This window comes from Rhinolophus ferrumequinum, chromosome 22 (genome assembly GCF_004115265.2).
Source record: "Rhinolophus ferrumequinum isolate MPI-CBG mRhiFer1 chromosome 22, mRhiFer1_v1.p, whole genome shotgun sequence".
Classification (NCBI taxonomy): Eukaryota; Metazoa; Chordata; class Mammalia; order Chiroptera; family Rhinolophidae; genus Rhinolophus; species Rhinolophus ferrumequinum.
Genome location: NC_046305.1, coordinates 34,700,687 through 34,719,776, shown reverse-complemented (window position 1 = coordinate 34,719,776; position 19,090 = coordinate 34,700,687). Strand labels below are relative to the sequence as shown.

Below are 19,090 nucleotides of genomic sequence, written 5' to 3'. Positions count from 1 at the left end.
TATGGAATAGGAGACATTTGCAAACCGCATATGCGATAACAGGTTAATATCCAAAAAATATAAGGTACTCATACAACTTGAACTCAGTCAAGTCTTATAATTTACTTGTTAAACAATTAAAAAAAGTCTCATTAAGTTAAACATCTTATCTTGGGACACCTTTTCTCTCATTCACTATACTCTAGACATCTGTCTTTCACGTCTTCCTGTACGTAAAGCTTTTTTTTCCACCTCAGGACCTTTGCAGGTGCGGTTTCACTTAGCTCCAACCTACTTCGTTTTGTATGTTTGGTTAATTCGTATTTTCTAGGCCCTCTGTATTCCTTCCACGCTCACTCCGTTTAAAATAGATGCTCCGTGCTATTCTCTGTTAGTGGTCTCACTACTTTATAGCCGTGCCACACTCGTAATCACGCATTGTTATCGGTAACTGTGTCCCCTCAAAGGCAGTATGTTGAAGTCCTAACCCCCAGTATTGCATAATGTGCCCTTATTTTAAAACAGGGTCTTTACAGAGACAATCAAGTTAAAATGAGGTCATCGGGGTAGGCCCTAATCCATTATGATTAGTGTCCTTGTGAAAACAGGAAATACGGACACAAAGACCGACACTCACAGAAGGAAGATGATGTGAATACATATAGGGAGAAGACAGCCATGTGACTGGAGTGATGCATTACAAATCAAGGAACACCGAGGATTGCCAGCAAACACAAGAAGCTAGAAGAGCAAGGCAGAATTCTCCCCCAGAGTCATCAAGGAGAAGATGGTCCTGTTGGTACCTTGATTTTAGACTTCAAGCCTCCAAAACTGAGACAATAAGTTTCTGTTGTTTTTAAGCCACCTACCTAGTTTTAGGTACTTTATTATGGCAGTCCTTGAGATGAATGCATGCATTAAGTGAACTTTACTTACTATTTAGGTATGATGTCTGTCTCCTCATGAGACTTTTAGCTTACTGAGGCAGGTTATGTTTATTTTATTTACCATTATTGTTTACAGCAGCACAGATGATGGTGTCTGGCACCTATTAGCAATATTTGTAATATTTGTAATTACAAATATTTGTAATATTTGTGGAATTAGTGAATATTTGCATGAGTGGATGCATGGATGGTGATATTTGAATGTAAAGAGTTTTAAAAGATTTTAGAATCTCTGATTGTTCAAATAAACCCTTAAAAGCAATAATAATTTAATCTTAAAATCAGTATTCATAATACTTCAAGTAGGAAGAGAACATCTTTTATGCATAATTACCAAATGCCTCATTTAACCAGCTCTGATTAGCTATTTAAATTGCATGTTCTTAGATGATTTGCCTTAAAATAAGAAAGCATTGTTCTTCTGATCTTACCAAAAGGTTACCCTAACTCACATTTTAGAATAAAAAAATACAAACTATCTCTTCAATCTCCATGACTTACATTAAGAGAAATATAAACAGGAACTGTGGAAGTTCAATTTTTCCCTTTGGAACATATGCAATTATGGCCTTAAACAGTTATACCAGCTAATGTGGTCACACACACACACACACACACACACACACACACACACACACAGTTGTCCCATTTGAAAGGATCTCATTGTCCAACAACCTTATGAACACGAACAGAAATACGTTTTCAAAGCTGAGGGAACTGTAATGCATGAGAAGAAGGGAGGACGATAAGCAGTAGTGGGCATGCAGTTGGCTTTATATTCCAGTGATTTCTAATTCATGTGTTTCCACTAATTACTACACATTCACACATCATACCTGCACACACAGACCCGGGTACATAAATATTAACTTAAATATGTACCTATATGTAAATATACTGACATATATGCATCATATTCTGAATCTTACTTAATATATCTTAGTAAATAACCACTAGCTTACTTTAGCTCTGAATTCATGGATGGTCTGGAAGTTTCAAGTATGGGGTGGGGACAAGGGGAAGCTGATGTAGATTTAAGTTAATACTTATTTTTGTTTTAGTCAAAGTGAGTAGTCAAAGTCAGCGGTGTATAATTTGTTCTTATGCTCCCCAGTAATGTAGAGCGGGCAGATTAATTTCCCCTTTCCACAGATGGGAACTTGAGGCCTATAATAACCAACAAGCTCAGAATGTTAAAGGCTAAAATACTTTTTTGATTTTTTAATAGTATGCTCAGAATTTAATTCTACGTCTAAGGAGCCTAAGAGTTTATCCAAAGTCATTATTAAATACACAGGAATATTATTTCTATATTTATTAACTACATACAGAATTGTGCTGCCAGAAAGAATCTGTATCCAGACAACTTTCAATTCTCTCTGAAGTTAGGCTGTTTATGGTTCCCGTTGCTGTAACCCTACATCTGGTTTTTAAATAAAAATTAGGACAGTTTTCTTGATTAGTTTATAAGTATGCTTGAGAGAAAACTAACTGAACAGTAGGAAATCTGTGTTTTGGGAAGCAGTTATTGAAAAAAGGCATGTGTTGAATTAAAAACACATGTGAACTTTAGGATAGATCTTTCTTTTCAGTAAAAGTCAAACATGTTATTTTGCTGTTGTTAACAAGCTTTTTATGATGAGGTATACAACAATCACATTTTATATTCCTAACAATAACCATCATAGCACATATCACAACCAGTTCGAGAAAGCTATACCAGGAGGTCCACTTCCAGGATGACAACATAAGAAGCTCCAAGGACCCGTTCTGTAGTGGTGAAAATTATAAGACATAGTCTCTTCAGCAAATAGTGCTGGAACAAGTGGATAGCCTCATGTAAAACAATGTAATTGGGCCCTTCCCTCACATAATATACACTGATTAACTCAAAGTGGGTCAAAGTCCTAAATCTAAAAGTTAAAACTCTTAGAAGAAAATTGGGTAAATTTGCATAACCTCAGATTTGGCACTGGATTTTTAGATATAACACCAAATGCATAAACAACAAAAGAAAAATTAGATACACTGAACTTCAACAAAATTAAAAATTCTATGCTTCAAAGTACATTATTAAGAAAGTGAAAAGAAATATTTGCAAATCATAATCTAATAAGGGATTTGTATTGAGAATATATGCGTATAAATAACTCTTACAACTCAACAATAAAAAGACAATCTAACTTTAAAAATAGACATGTCTCCAAAGAATCTATACAAATGGCCAATAAGCACATGAAAAGATGCAACAGGAAATGCAAATCAAAACAACAATGAGATACCACTTCATCCACTAGGATAGCTATAATAATGAAAAAACAAAACAAAACAAAACAAACCTAGAAAATAACAAGCATTGGAGCAAGTGGAGAAATCGGCTCCCTTATACACTGCTGGTAAGAATATAAAATGGTGCGGCCACTTTAGAAAACAGTCTGGCAGCTCTTTAAATGGTTTAACATAGTTGTGATATGACCCAGCAATTTCACTGCTAGGTATAGGCCCAAGAGAAATGAAAACGTATCTTCACACAAAAACGTACACACCAACTTTTAAAGCAGCATTATTCATAATAGCTAAAGTTGAAAACAACTCAAATGTCTATCAATGAAAGGATAAACAAATATAATAGATAAACAAAATGTCTTATATCCATATAATGGAATGTTTTGGGCCATGAAAAGGAATAAAGTACTCACAAATGCTGCAACAAGAATGAACCTTGAAAACTTTGTTAAGTGAAAGAAGCCAGTCACAAAAGATCACATATTACACAATTTCATTAATATGAAATATCTAAAACAGGCAAACCTAGATGGGCAAATACAGACAGAAAGTGAACTAGTGGTTCCTTAGGCCTGAGGAGATGGTGGGGGAGCAGGGAGTGATAAACAAAAGGCATGGGGTGTCTTTTTGGGCTGATGAAAAACTGCATGCACAGAGGGGGTTGTATGGTTTCAACTACCTCTGAGTGCCCAATGAGGGAGCACTCTGGCTTTCTCAGCCGCTTGCCCAAATGTGGCTCAGGAGAGGAAAAGAGAGAGGTGAGGCTTAAAAGCTCTAAGTCATTGAAAATGGAGCTAGATTCTTTATTGCAAATTGTTTGAAAATTATACATGCCAGTATTTAAGAAAAATGTTTAGTTTTACATTTATATATATATATATATATATGCTTGTGTATCTCTTGATTTAGTTAAAAATTTTTATGTCTAGTTTTATTGTGTGTGACACTCATTTAAGTGCTAATACCAGATGATAACTTAAAGTCATTCATGTAATGTAACATGCATGACCCAATACCTCAAACTTTACTCATTCTTCACAAATTTTTATTTCAAAAAATTATTAGCAAATATTAAGTAACCAACATATTCAGTTTTTAAATGTAGCCATAAAATGAATAAAAAAATCACTTTGTATGATCAATATTTCTAGAAGGTAAGCCTCAAGAATGAAGTGAGTGTAGTGTCTTTTTTATCACTATAGATCATAAGAACCTACAATTGTGCCTTACAAATGGTAGACATTTAATAAATAAGTTGGTTCAAAAAACCAACTTTTGAACAGTTACCATTAATATTTAATAATATTAAAGCTTTTTTTTATATTTACTTCAAATTCCTAATATCAGAGAAAATTAAGATGAAATACAGATGAAGGCATAATATACTTGTTAATATATGCTGAATTCAAATTAGAATCTGCTTCAGAGGCTTGAGCTACTTGTAGAAAAAGAACACACTACAGTCAATCATTTCATATTAAACGTTTTATTAAAACTGAATCTTTACAATATATTTAAAATGACACGTCCCACAGACAAATAGGAAAAAATTTTCTATATGTAATTATTGGCGTATAAATTTAAGAACATAATTAAGACTAAGCTAATATATATATGTAAATGTATATACACACATATATATGTGTGTGTGTGTATATATATATATATATATATATATCTATAGATATAGATATATATCCCAATTCATATCAATTATCAATGATCTGGAATACGTTGAGTCTCAAGTTGCTGGTTTTCCAGATATTGTGAAACATTTTTCATCCACTTTATAAAGGATACGGCCCATCCATAAAGAATAACTTTGGTTAATAGATGCTATCTCCCAAAGATCACACAGATGTCCTTAATGGTATTAAATTTTATCTTCAGAGGCTTCTTCCCAGTGGAGGTCAGTCTGTGATGTAAGGAAGGATTCCCAGGTAGCAAGGCACTGAATAATGGAAACACATCATGGGGAGATCAACAGTGTTAAAAGGATGACTGGATTCTTACATATCTGTTTCTACAGCAATCTGCCCTAATCTGCTCTCCCATCAGCTTGACAGAATCCTTGTCCTGTTCTACATATTTTAGTTGTTAATGAAGAAAACTATCAATAAGGGGAAAACGTATAAAAGATTAAAAGATTAGCATTGATTAGTTTGCTGAAATAATCCACTATTACTCCCCTGTCAGGAGAAAAAATAGCTCTAAGTTATACAGGAAAAGAAGGATCATTTGGATCTGAGCAGTTATGTGTTAAGCATCTAGACAGAGGAGTGGTGATACAACCACGCCTTAATCAGATTTGAATCCCACTACATCAAGTTTGAGTACACACAAGTTGATTGATCTTATTATAATTTCTTCAGCTATAAATTAAGTTAATGATAGTGCTTACCACTAAAGCAATTGTGAAAATTAAATTCATATAATCTGTATAAATCTCTATGCAGAATGCCTGGCACAAAGCAAGTGCTCAAAAAATTAGCAATTATTATATTATGATGGTCTATTGGGATTAGGTGGTGAGAGTTGGTCATTAATGGGCCACAGAAAATGATAAAGAATCAGAAAGGACTGCAGATGGTGGGGACATACAAACATAAATGTAGCCTAAATCATGACTTTGCCTAGGGCTGATTCTCCTAACACTCTAGTCTCAGTTATCTGCACGAAGTTTATCTACAGAATAATTTTAATAGTTTATATGTTATACATAGAGGAAGTAAGATAAGGATGATAGTATTTCTCATTGAAAATAATGTGAGAGATTAATATCAGACAAAGTATATTTCAGAGCAAAGATTATTATCTGAGATAAAAGTCATTTCATAATGTCAAAGGGGTCAATTCATCTGGAAGACATAACTTAAAATGTTTACACACATAATGAGAGAATTAAAAATATACAAAACAAATGGACAGAAATACAAGGAGAAAACAAAACCACAACTATAACAGATGTCGATATACATCTCTCTTAAGGAATTGATAGAACATGTGGACAGAAAATCAGCAATGATATAGAAGATTTGAAGTCCACCATCAATCAGCTTGGGCTAATTGATACTTATGGAACAAAGGAGAATACATATTTTTTCATGTGCACATACAACATTAACAAAAATAGACCATATTTCAGGCTATACAAAAAGTCTCAATACATTTAAAAAGAGTTCAGTCATATAAAGTTTATTCTCTAGACTTAATGGAATTAAATTAGAAATTAGTAATAGAATGATATCTGAAAAATCCCCAAATATTTGAAATCTAAACAGGACACTTATAAATAATACTCTTTGTCAAAGGAGAAATCAAAAAGAAATTTAGATGTACTTTGAACTGAATGAAAAAAACACAACATATTAAAAATTTTGTAATAGCACTAAAGAAGGCCATAGAGAGAAATTTATACGTAGTACTAAATGCCTACATAGGAAAAGAAGAAAGCTCTTAAATAAATGACTTCAATTTCCATCTTAAGAACTAAGAAAAAAGAACAAATTAAACCCAAAGTAAGCAGAAAAGAAAAACCCAGAAAAGGTCAGAGAATGTAACAGAAAAGAAAAAAAAAATATACAGAAAAATTAATGAATCCAAATGTTAGATCTTTAAGAGGATTCATAAAATTGATAATCTTTTAGCCAGACTGATCATAAAAGAAGAATGACACAAAGAACCAACTGTTAGGAATCTGAGGGGTCACATTATTTCAAATTCTATTGAAGGAAAAAAAAGAAAATATGAAAAACTTTATACATATACATTTAACAAGTTAAATGAAAAGGATCAATTCTCTGAAAGACACAACCAACCAAAAGTTACTCCAGAAAAAACAGATAACCCAATGAATTTGAATTTGTTGTTAAGTATCTTCCCACAAAGAAAACTCGAGGTCCAATTGGCTTCCCTAGTGAATTCTATCCAATATTTAAGGAAAAAATCATATTAATTCTACACAGACTCTACCAGAAAATTGAAGACATAAAACTGATTCCAACTTACCAAAACCAAAGTTATTATAAGATAAGAAAACTACAAATACCCCTCATAAACATACATGTAAGAATTTTTAAAAAAAATTTTGGCAAATCAAATCCAGCAATCTATAGAAAGAATTATATACATCGTGACCAAATGGAGTTTAGCCCAGGAATGAAGATTGGATCAACATTCAAATACCAATCAATGTAATTGACTGCATTAACTATAATACCATCCCAATAGACACAGAAAAGGCATTTCTCAAATTACAATGTCCATTTCTAGTTAAAAAAAAAAAATCTCAGCAAGCAAGGAAAAGAAGAGAAGTTCTACAACCTGAGGAAGAACATCTACAAAAAATCTACAGTTAAATTCATATGCAGACATGCATTAACTATTAGCTGTTGTTAGTATTTTTTTCCCAATGCCAATGGGAGAAAATATTAAAACTCAGCTTTATAGATACTCAAAAATCTCCACCAAAATTTAAATATAAAAAAGGAAATATAAAAATACCAAAATACAAATAACCTTTAAAAATCTATCCACAATGTTTATAAAACAAAACAAAACAAACAAACAAAAAACTATTAACTGGGACTGAAGGGCTGATAGCAGAACCATACCTCCCACTTGGGGAGAACCCCGTTTCCCTTGTGAAGCTCATTTCTACTAGAGCTCTCTGGCCAACTCTGCATATCCATATACAATCTATTACTATCTGATAACCCTGCAGGGCAGCCCAAAGCAATTACTGCTTTCAGCAGATATCATATCTTTTTGATAATTCTGCCAAACTGTCATTTAAATAAACTTCTGAATGTACTCAAGGTAAAATTCAAAATGAAATTTTGAGCAGTCTGCTCTATTTAGAATTCCTGTCAAATAAGCTATCCAAAATGCAACAAAGATGGCATTAATCCTCAAATGAAGAAACTTCTATCAGTCATATTCTGCTTCAACTATCTTAGTTTAATAAATGTCTAAGAAAGATGTTCAGTAGCTATCCCTGCTGATTAGTAGTTTGAATTAACATTTTCATTTCTAAAGTAAATCTTAAAAGGGACAATGAAACATAGTAAAGGAGACAAATTAGCTAGTACTTAACTATCTCCTTACCATCCACCACACTAAAGGCAGAAAAATAATTTGTGTTTTGAAATACAGATTATAGAACATTAGCATAGAAAAACAACAGAAATAACATGACAAGTGCTATGTATCAATATGAATACTTGGTCAGGCATTATAACGGTTGCTTTATTACATATTACCTCCTTTAAACCTCACAATGACTGTTATGAACCTTATTTTACAGATAAGAAAGCTGAGGCTCAAAAAGTTAAGTACGTTTGTGATATTACAAATCTGTTAAGTGGCACAGCCAGTATTTATTCACCAACGAATGGAGAAGAACCAATCTCTTGAATGACCATCAGGGTACATTCAATAAGTCACTGGGCCATCAAGATGAGATACCGTTCTTTTACATGGTTGAGGAAGGACTATCTTGGAAGGAAGCATAAGAAAGTACATGACTGCAGGAACACTGGGCTGATCAAACTTGAGGAAACACTATATATGTGAATTGAGTATGTGGAAATTGATTCCCTACATGCCTCTTGGAAATTCTTTGTATTTCCAGGAGCACATATACCCTTCAAAGATGACTGAGTTAATACATGCCAGGCATACAGTAAATAGTAAATGCAGATGACTGCAGAGAAGGAATGTATTGAATTACTGATGCAAATATGCTGGCCATCATAAAAACTTCATTTTTCAACCTGAATATTCATCAGTTGATTGAGATCCTGGCTTCTATTGCTCTCTAAACTTGTTAAGTTTTGCCATAAAGGCCTGATCCCCACTCAGGTTGTTGACCAATCAGGTTTCTAGGCATACAAAGTTGAGGATTTGACCCTGAACCCTGTAGTTCCTTATGTTGCCAGACCTCTGGGAATTTTGATAGATTTTTTTTATTAAATAAATATATTACTTACCCCCTCACGCCAATATTTAATGTTAAAACATTACCTGTTATGTTGCACATTTATCCAGTTAATATACATAAATCTATTTAAAATAATATAATTTCTAACATTCTTTAAATCTCTTTAGTCTTTCTTGCTATTTTCTGAGGATGAATAAACTAAGTAAACATCAAGAAATGGACTGCGTATATACCACGTAGTTAAACAACTTAGCTCAGTATCTAGTTTGTCCAGGATTGTGATAGAGGATATAAAGAATCATCAAAACAACAAAAAACATCTCAAAACTTAGTGTGAGACTTGCTTACAATTGAAAATTATATATTTTAAAAAGGTATTTCTATTATTTGGTTTCTCATTGCTTTCTATCAAGGAATTCATTTTTTCCACTTTTAAACCATTACAATTAGTGAAACAAGCCAAAATCTATCAAAATTTGATAACAGTTGAAAGTGTCCAGCATTACTCTTGGTCTGACCTTTCATAGTACCCATCAGTTCATCTTAGTTTTCGATTCTTGTATAATCATCAGAGAATCAACAACAGGTATTCCACTTTTGAATAATGTGTCATAATTTTCCGTATAATTTTATTTGTTACAATACTTTGACAAAATCAAGTAATTGTATCTTACAGTTAAAATTCTGTGACCCACAGAATCCAGTACTCTTTTCCAGTGCCCCGTGTTTCTCACTGCAGTCAAAGTAGGCCAGTAAGGAAGCTGTACGTGCTATTAGGCAGGATGTTGGGGGCCAGAAAGCAAGTTTATCACAAATCCTCATTAACTGATATCAGTGCACATTTTCCCCAGGTAAGGGAGCCCAAGGCTAAAAACTGCAGCTTCTCTTTGAAAGGCAGGGCTGGGGAACAAAGCTGAGCCAGAGCTAGGGGAAGCAGACCAACAGGTAAAGAAAAGCCTTTTTGTTCCAACACACATACTTAAAAACTTCTCAAGTACACAGAGAGTATACTTCGAAAATAAGTGTTAATTCCAAAATTAGTTTTGAAAGTAAATCTATTGCTACTTCAGCAAAGGTGGTCATGATATTGTGCCATTAGGAAAGGTATGTGTCTCTCCAGTTCTCCTAAGTGGGTAGTCATCGACCAGCAGATGGGGCCAAGTTTTCTAAAGAATGAATGAGGACAAAATGGTATTTCTATAGATATGATACAGCCCCCAATGGAAGCTTCCACATTTAAGAATCAATATTTTTCTCAAGCTGGGATAAGAACAGATTCTGTCCCACAGTGTGACTTCAGGAAAATCTCTTCCCTTCTCAGGGCCTGTTTATACATTCACAGGATAAGGGACCTTGGACTATGTGTGTCCATTATGTTTCATCCTTTAACTAAAAGTGAAGGTTTCCAGGGGCTAATTTGTGGCCAGCAAGAAGTTGGCAAATGAGATCACATACAATTTATAAATATGCCTTACTCTGCTTGGCTTGATGCAGTGTGGAAATGCATCAAAGGTAAAATTTTACCTCTCCCCTCAGTATTTCATATTTATAAGATAATTATCATTAAAAATAATTTCCAAAGATAATATTCATAAACAAATGAGAAATATTCTCAATCATTACTATTACTATTAGTTGTCTACATTTATTGAAACCTCAATTATGTGCTAGGCACTGAGTTAAGGACTTTACATATATTTTATCTATCTACCGTGGTTCCCCCAAAATAAGACCTAGCTAGACAAACAGCTCTAATGCGTCTTTTGGAGCAAAAAGTAATATAAGACCCGGTATGATATGATATGACATGACAAGATATGATATGATATAATAGCGGGTCTTATATAAGACCAGGTCTTATATTAATTTTTGCTCCAAAAGACGCATTAGAGCTGATTGTCCAGCTAGGTCTTATTTTTGGGGAAACACGGTATCGAGCTAGTAGCTTTGAAAATTATTTTCTATATTGGAAATTTTAGGCTTAAGTGAAACAAGTGGTCAATTAAGGGATAAGCTGGTTGAGACTCCAGAAAGGTATTTATGAGTATGAAAACTTCAAAATAATTTGTGTTTTACTAGGAATATTACATTTTGCTTCTAGGACTTTTCTTTCATCTTTGTTTATTCCATTACACGTAAACATACATAAACATATATACACGTATGTATATATGTATATATACATGTATACATATATATATACACATAAGCAGATCTATGATGTAGGTACTATTGTTTTTAGCGCTTTATAGAAGAAGATACTAAGGCTCACAATAAAAGTCTGTAAGGTCTCCTAGCTCAAAGTCACAAATTATGTCCATGCTCTTAGCCACCATGTGCTAACGCCAACTTAAAGTTTAATATCTCCTTCATAGGTAATGCTATGGCCCTGTTCATGGAACAGCTAATAGAAAATTTAGTTTCATCCAAATTATCCCATTAGTCAAATTAATAAAATACTACCTATATATTGTTGATGATAAAATAAAATAACCATAAGTTTGCCTATAATAACGATATCTATTATTATAAAATATGGTAAAAGCCAAACCTTACCACATACTTCTTTTAAAACCAGAAATTTCCATATTAAGGCAAAAGTTGTTGTGCTTGTAGTTTTTTCCACTAATCTAAAAGTACCTTTTAGACAGTATCATGATAATTGCATTTGTTTTAATAAAATTGAAATGAGAACCATGCCTGAGTGCCCTATCAGTATTTTTTAATGCTGTTTCAAATGATTATGGGCACAGACGACATTACCTACATTTGAGAAAATACTGAAGCTCAAATATGTAAACATCTCTATACGATACCAGCATCACTGAAGAATAAATTACACTATAAAAATTGTGGGCCATGCCTAATATGAGGGCAGTGAGCTGTGCAACATTTTAGTAATTGCTTTTTATCATCTTAAATCTAAGACTCAAAACAGTAATGAAAACTTTAAGGAGCTGCATATTTTAAAATTATGAAATATAATCAATCCAGATAGAAATTAGAAATGATGTTGCTAGAGGTAAGCAACTTCTATTATTTTGTAACAGCTGAAAATTATTCATAAATTTCATTTTTTGAAAAATCTAAATTCAGCTTCTAAGAATCATCTGCCAATTTATAATTTTACAAATATCAGTGACTTCAAAATAACAGGATTTGCATATTTTTCTAAAAATTACATATCTCTGAAGAATAAAAGTAATAAATTTACATTTGTAAATACTGCAAATACTTAAACGACTGAAAGAGTAAATGCAAAAGGACTCATTAGCTACAAACGCCATCTTGTGGTCCTTTTTTTATTATTTAGTACTCTTAAGTCTGTAGATCTCTAACTTAAGGTCTAAAGATAGAAAGAGACCTAGATATTATTTATTCCATTTCTCTCATTTGTACACATGGGAAAATTGGTGCTACAAAAGTTCTAATACATTGAAAATCTATATAGGAAGAATTAATACCAGAGACAAAACTTGAATGCATCTTTTTAACTCATACTTTTTCTATATTACCATTGTTTTTGACTAATAAGACAATTACATAAAGTTTGCCTAGTTTATTACTAGACACTTAAAACATCAATCTTATCTGTATTCCTTTAACTATACTTTGAAAGTATAGACAACTGAAAAGAAGAGTATATTTGCTTTGGATTACTGGGAAATTAGAAAGGTGAAGCTATGACGTTTAAGTGCATTATTTTAAAGCATTTCACGTTTTCTAATTTTATTTTCCTAAAGACATGTGAGGAATGTGTGTGGATTGGAGGTGGGGAACAGGAGTACCAATACCTCTATTTGACATATTAGAAAGCTGGGAACAGAGAGGGCATATAATATGTATGTTAGCTATATATTAATAAAAATCTTTAAAAATCTAAAAAAAGAGAGGACATGATTAAGGTTTTATAATTAGCTAGTGGCAAGCACTCTGATACCCAACTTTAATTTCTTTTATTAGTAAACTGATCTTTCTTCAAGATGTTATATCACGCACTCTGTACATGTTCATGTAGTATTTTAAGTTATTTCTTCCTTTTCTTTACAGGAACAGTCATGGTATATAATTGATCATTTATAAAGCACAATAACTTCTCGATTCAGAAACTATGAAATTTTAGAAATTATTTTATTATAATATGTAATCTCGTATTTAAATCTCTGATTAACTTATCTAGAGAAAAACTTACCAAACTAAAGGATGGGAAGAGTCACATACTGTCTGTGCTATGGCATAACTGCCCACTTTACACGTAAGCTCAATTTCATTTGTATAGATAATTGAGAAATACCATAACACATATTATAACAGATTGGTGGCAATGTTTTGAATAGAAGTTTTTAAGAAAGCAGAAACCTGCAGAACAACAAAAATCTTTAAGACATATGAAATATAATAAAAGATGTCCAGTTATGTGGAAACATGAGCTGTACTATATTTTTTGAATGTGCAATTCAGAATAGAAATCCTTACTTAATAAAATAACAGAATAGTTAATTACATAATACTTTAGAATTCTAAAAATGACAAATACTTGATTTTAAGGTTTCCTTGGAAGTAAATAAAAATTATACCCTGCTGCATATAAAATTAATTCTATAATTGTGTTTTATTATTAATTTATTTTCAGGTGTACAAAACAATGTAGTAGATAGTTACACCCTCACAAAGTAATAAACCCCCCAATAATACTTGAATATTAAATATATTATAAACTTTTAAATGAGAAAGGACAAGATTAATCATTAAATAAGTGTTGGTCTCTTTACTAAAAATGCAAAGGGGAAAGCTCATAGGTATTCAGTGGCTTGCCATTTAATAGCATTAAAAAGATAAAAATTTGGTGTTTTCCTTTTGATGAAGATTACCATCCATAAATGAATGATCCATAGAAAAGTGGTGTGACATAGCCTGAATTTGCTAATCCAGACATTTAGGCTTCCAGTGAGTCCCTCCCAGTGAGTATGAAAGTGGATTCTGTGAGCACAAGAATGTAATGAATTGGAAAATTTAACTGGTATAAAAATGGTTGGACTGAGTAAATATCTAAGCATCTTAGCCTTTCAAACTGGTGTGTTTGCTTTCCAGGAAATCTCGGCTGTACATAATGGAAATCGATTCAATCCTAAAGTGCATAATGTAGTTCTGAAATATTCTTTAAATACTTCCAAAGAGACAGAGCGCTTTTTCCTGAAGACTTGTTTTAGCACCATCAGGAAGCATGTCTTCCTGGGTCCCAGGGATTAGGTCAGGTACCAGCTTTAGTAAATGTTATGAGGAATGTCTGTTAAAAGTATCCGGATGTGGACTCAAAAATAACTGTTTTAGATAACTGAATTATTCCAGCGCTAGCCAATTTCTTTGTTCTTATGAGTAGGAAAGGGAGTTGAGACACAACTTTAAAGGAAGTATCTATTTACTCAATTTCATTCTAAGAGACTGTCAATATAAAAAAAAATTAATGGTTTGATATAGACCATCTATTATGCCTCTGCCCTAAAATTTCAAAGGAAAGCTCAAAACTACCTGTCATTTCTTGGGATCAAAATTATCCTAAATAACTCTGTGGGTAAATCCTCTCCCACTTCCATCCTTCTTTCTACAATGCAGCAAGGCTGTTCACAAAGAGTTGAGCAGTATTAGGTGATTGTGTCCGGTATGTATCAGAAATTACGGAGGTTAACTATTTGGGGAATAGGTGTCACTTTCCAGTATTCCCCAAAAACTTTTCTGGAGTTAATGTCAATATTCACCTAGGAAAGAAAAGTGGTCTGCATTTCTCCTGGGTGAGCAGAAGTCTGTTGATCTTCCCTACATGAGTCAGTTTAGAAAAACGACTTCCAATAGTACTTTGCAAGCACTACTTTTGGGCTAGTAAAAGAATGGCTTTTGCATTGCTCATTGGAAAAAGAATACACCTTGCCTTTTCTTTCTGTGGTTTTATTATCTCTTTAAATATACTTGATTTTAGTTAGCTTTTATTTATACTTGCCTAAATCTTTTAACTTATAACTTTCATTCTCTTTGGTGGAGAAAATATGAATGAAATGAAAATGTACAGTACTTCTGTGTTCTATTTCTATAGCATGGTTTCCATTAGGGATTCACTGTACTAATTTTATTAGAGCTATTAATTCCTAGTTGTCTTCCTTCTGAATGAGTACCTTTGCCTTTCATAGTCTATGGCCTACAGGTGTAATCATGTCTGATTCTTTCACTGCTTCATTTTACTTTTTACTTTTCATTTTTCATTTTACTTTTCAGAATTGGCCAATCCTCTTATGTCATAGGTATTGTTTTTTAGAGAGTGTGACTTTGAAACTATAACTTTTCTGTAATTTTTTTAAACTACTTCACTAAATTCTGGGGAATATGACTGAGAATGTCCAGGGTCTCCTTCCTTTGCTTTTACCTCCCATTTGAAAATGGTACTTTCTCCCCAGGTTTCTGTCATGTTACATAACAGTTCTTCTTTGTTGGATGGAATTAAGCCTAGGGAGGCTATTCCTTCTCACTGCTCCTTTTAATTCATAGAGCTGAGCACAAAGTCCATAATTTATCTGATTCCCAGTTTTCCTTTCTTTTTTTTATTTTTAAAAAATGACGTTTCAGACCAATTAAATGCCATCCATCAGAATCTAGCTTATTTGTCAGTTTTATAATCATTATCAATATAGATTAACCACTTAAAGTCACAATGCTCGGAAACTATCTTTACTTGGACTAGGGTGTGTAAATGTTCACAAAATTTACAAAATGTTCCAAAGTATGTAGTGTGCCATTGAATTTAAAACAATTCTTTCCCTATAATTTATTTTACCATTCCCCAACATAACAAAGAATGAATTTCCAAACAAATACAACTATACTTGGAGAACTTCTAGGACAATCAATGCTCATCCATTACTTACTTGTAGAAGGACTACTATGATAATCTATTTTTTAAAAATTTTTCTAATTTTCAAATGGTCCATAAATAGCTAGACTTGGATTTTAGCAAAGCATTAGCTATATTATTCATTTGGCTAGTCGGTGTACCCTTGTCATGATTTGTTTCTTTCTTCATTTATCTTCCAGAAAATATCCTATACTATAATTGTTTTTCTGCTTCCTAAATTTTTATGGAGATACATACATTTGTATTATCCAGTAATGACAAAACTCTTCTATTATGTCTGTTCATTATAATTCAGGTAAATAAAACTAATTTAAGTATTCCCCCATTAAAAAAATATTACACTGTAAAGCTGTATTAATCAAGTGAAAAATACATATGCTATTATTCTTCCCTAATAAACTGTAACCTCCTAATAACAAAATTTGAATTTGAATTTGGATGCTCCATAGTGCTTACCACAGGGATTTGACGCTAATAGAATCTTAAATGAATGATTTTTACATGAGCCAACTGACATTCTTAAATAAGACTGATAGCATTTGAAATGAAGCGACCTCTGACCTAGCTATTTCTTAAAATCCTAAGTTTTAAAAGTCTAATATTCATAATTATTTTAATAGTACTATTTATGAGAGCAAGAAAATAACAAATGCTCAACTATTATTAATTCTCTTCACTAATAAAGGTATATTAACATGATGTATTATATGGAAAAGTATTTAAACAAGTGAAAAATACGGCACTCAAAATAATATATATCCACTATAATTATCATGATACAAAATACATAACCATATATTTTTATGTTGATACATTCAGAAAGGCCATATAGAAATTTTAAAATATTTACATCTGAACATCGCAAATTGTTTTCTATAATTGAGTTTAAATGTACTAGTCTCTAGGAGAAAAGGTTATGGACGTTCTTTATTGCTTCCTTATATGTCAGTGTACTTAGCTGTTGTTGTTGTTGTTTATTTCTAGCATGCATGTATTAATTTTATAACCAGAAAAATAAGGCTATGAAACAGGAACTTCCATACATTAAGTAATAATTCTAAAATAAACTGTGAAAAGAAACGTTATATTACTTTAAGTATTGTTCATTTAACTACAAACTGTTTTATTTAGCAACAATTAATATTATGTAATCCTTTGATGATTATGCTATTATAGTTAAACTTTCAAAGAGTATATTCTTTCAATTTGTAACACTTACTAAGAATCACTTCCTTTCAAATCTCTTCACCATCATCATAATCATCATCACTATCATCACCATCAATAACAACAAAAACAGATACTCTTCTGTACCTACCAAGGAACAATTAGAAAATGTCCATGCATCTTATCCAACATGTCACTTTATGATTGTAGCATCCATTCGTATCAAAGCAGGAAATAATTTATTTGGTTATTTGAGTACCAGTGTACGTTGAAATTATTCACCCATGTTCAACTGGATTTTGAGTTTTATTGTTTCATTATTCTTGTTTTTCGAAAAACGACTCAATAAACTTGTTCTTAATTATTGGGAATAACCTCATTTTCTCTAGTAAAGTTTATTTGTAGTTTTATATTTGGTGTTAACTGGGAATAACCTCATTTTCTCTAGTGAAGTTTATTTGTAGTTTTATATTTGGTGTTAACCTCATTTTCTCAGGACAAAATGGGAATAACCTCATTTTCTCTAGTAAAGTTTATTTGTAGTTTTATATTTGGTGTTAACTGTCTCCAACTAAATTCACACATCTAAGTATATTTCAATATGACAATAATTGGCTTCTGATATAGACCTCTACCTTATATTTATAATCTGATTATCCTCTACCATTTTGATATTTAAATTTTGTTATAAACAAGCTGTGACCATTGCACTTCATAAAAGATAAGTCCAAAGGCAAATGTTTATACCCTATTTCATCTATCACACTAGACACAAGGCCCTTTGGGGATTTAGTTTTGCAAATGTTGATGAAAAAAGAAGTATCTCCATAAGAATGTGATGAAATTTAAAAAGGGAATGGAAAGATTCTGGAACACTTCACTTTCCTGTGTATCTGAGATATTCTGAAGTTAACAGATAACAGCAAACTATTACTGTTTCAGGCCATACAGTCTGTGTGCTAATTAGGAAGTCTTGATTATTTAAGAGCTCCAAATTCCTGATTATGCTTGGACTGATGTGCTAAATCAGTTAAAAGTTATTCATTCAGGAAAAAAAACAACAAATAACTAGAGCTGCAGGGGTCTTTTGAAGTTATAATAAAGACAATCAATGATTCCTGCAAATTTATATATCCAAGCTGCAGTACACTTGATGCATACTCAGTAACATTTAGAAGTATAATTAACCTGAAGGAAAGCATTAAAAATATAACATACTGATATAAATTGCTGTGAAGAACAAAATTTGTAATATGGCAATATAGCACAGTAATGCTAATTTAATTATATCTAAGATACCAGTATTTGTACAAATGGAATTCAATCCATGAGAATGACAGAAATATGTATTTATGTGAGAGGTACAGTCAAAACCGAAATATTTCTGTTAGAGTTCTAAGAATGGCTATAAACATTTTCTCTTAAAATATAAAAAGTCCTAACATAAATAAGTTTGGAAGACTTCATCATTTAAAGGAAAATAAGGTACGTAGATGCCAGTTGTCATGTGATTTTTAAATCGTAATATATGTTTCATAATCATATTCACTTGTGATTTATTACATTTTCTAATTTTCAACGCATTTATTAATAGATTATTTCATCAGATTGTCACAATAATCCTGTAATGTCATTGTGGACAGGTTCTATTATAAAGGGAAGGTAAAGTTATTTCTGTGGGTTCAAACAGTTGAATGGTAATAAAACCTATGGTGGTAAAGGTGCTTTATTCAACAGATATGTTGTAAATCTTTTTAAAATCTGAGATTTATGGGAAATTCCTTTTAGATACTTGAATTTACTTAAGGTTGTTAATGTAGAATGAGAAATTAAAGGAGAGATAGAAAATGATCTTTCCAATCCCACCTA

General features: G+C 32.1%; 1 protein-coding gene across 1 annotated transcript in view; it reads right to left on the bottom strand.

The window, feature by feature from the left end:
- Positions 1-4,736: 4,736 nt before the first annotated feature.
- SNX7 (sorting nexin 7) overlaps positions 4,737-19,090 on the bottom strand; it is a 79,482-nt gene continuing 65,128 nt past the window's right edge. Inside the window, exon 9 of the mRNA XM_033091925.1 lies at positions 4,737-5,163. Within this exon, the coding sequence (XP_032947816.1) occupies positions 5,086-5,163 (78 nt within the window). The 3' untranslated portion in view covers positions 4,737-5,085. The remainder of the gene's footprint in view (positions 5,164-19,090) is intronic.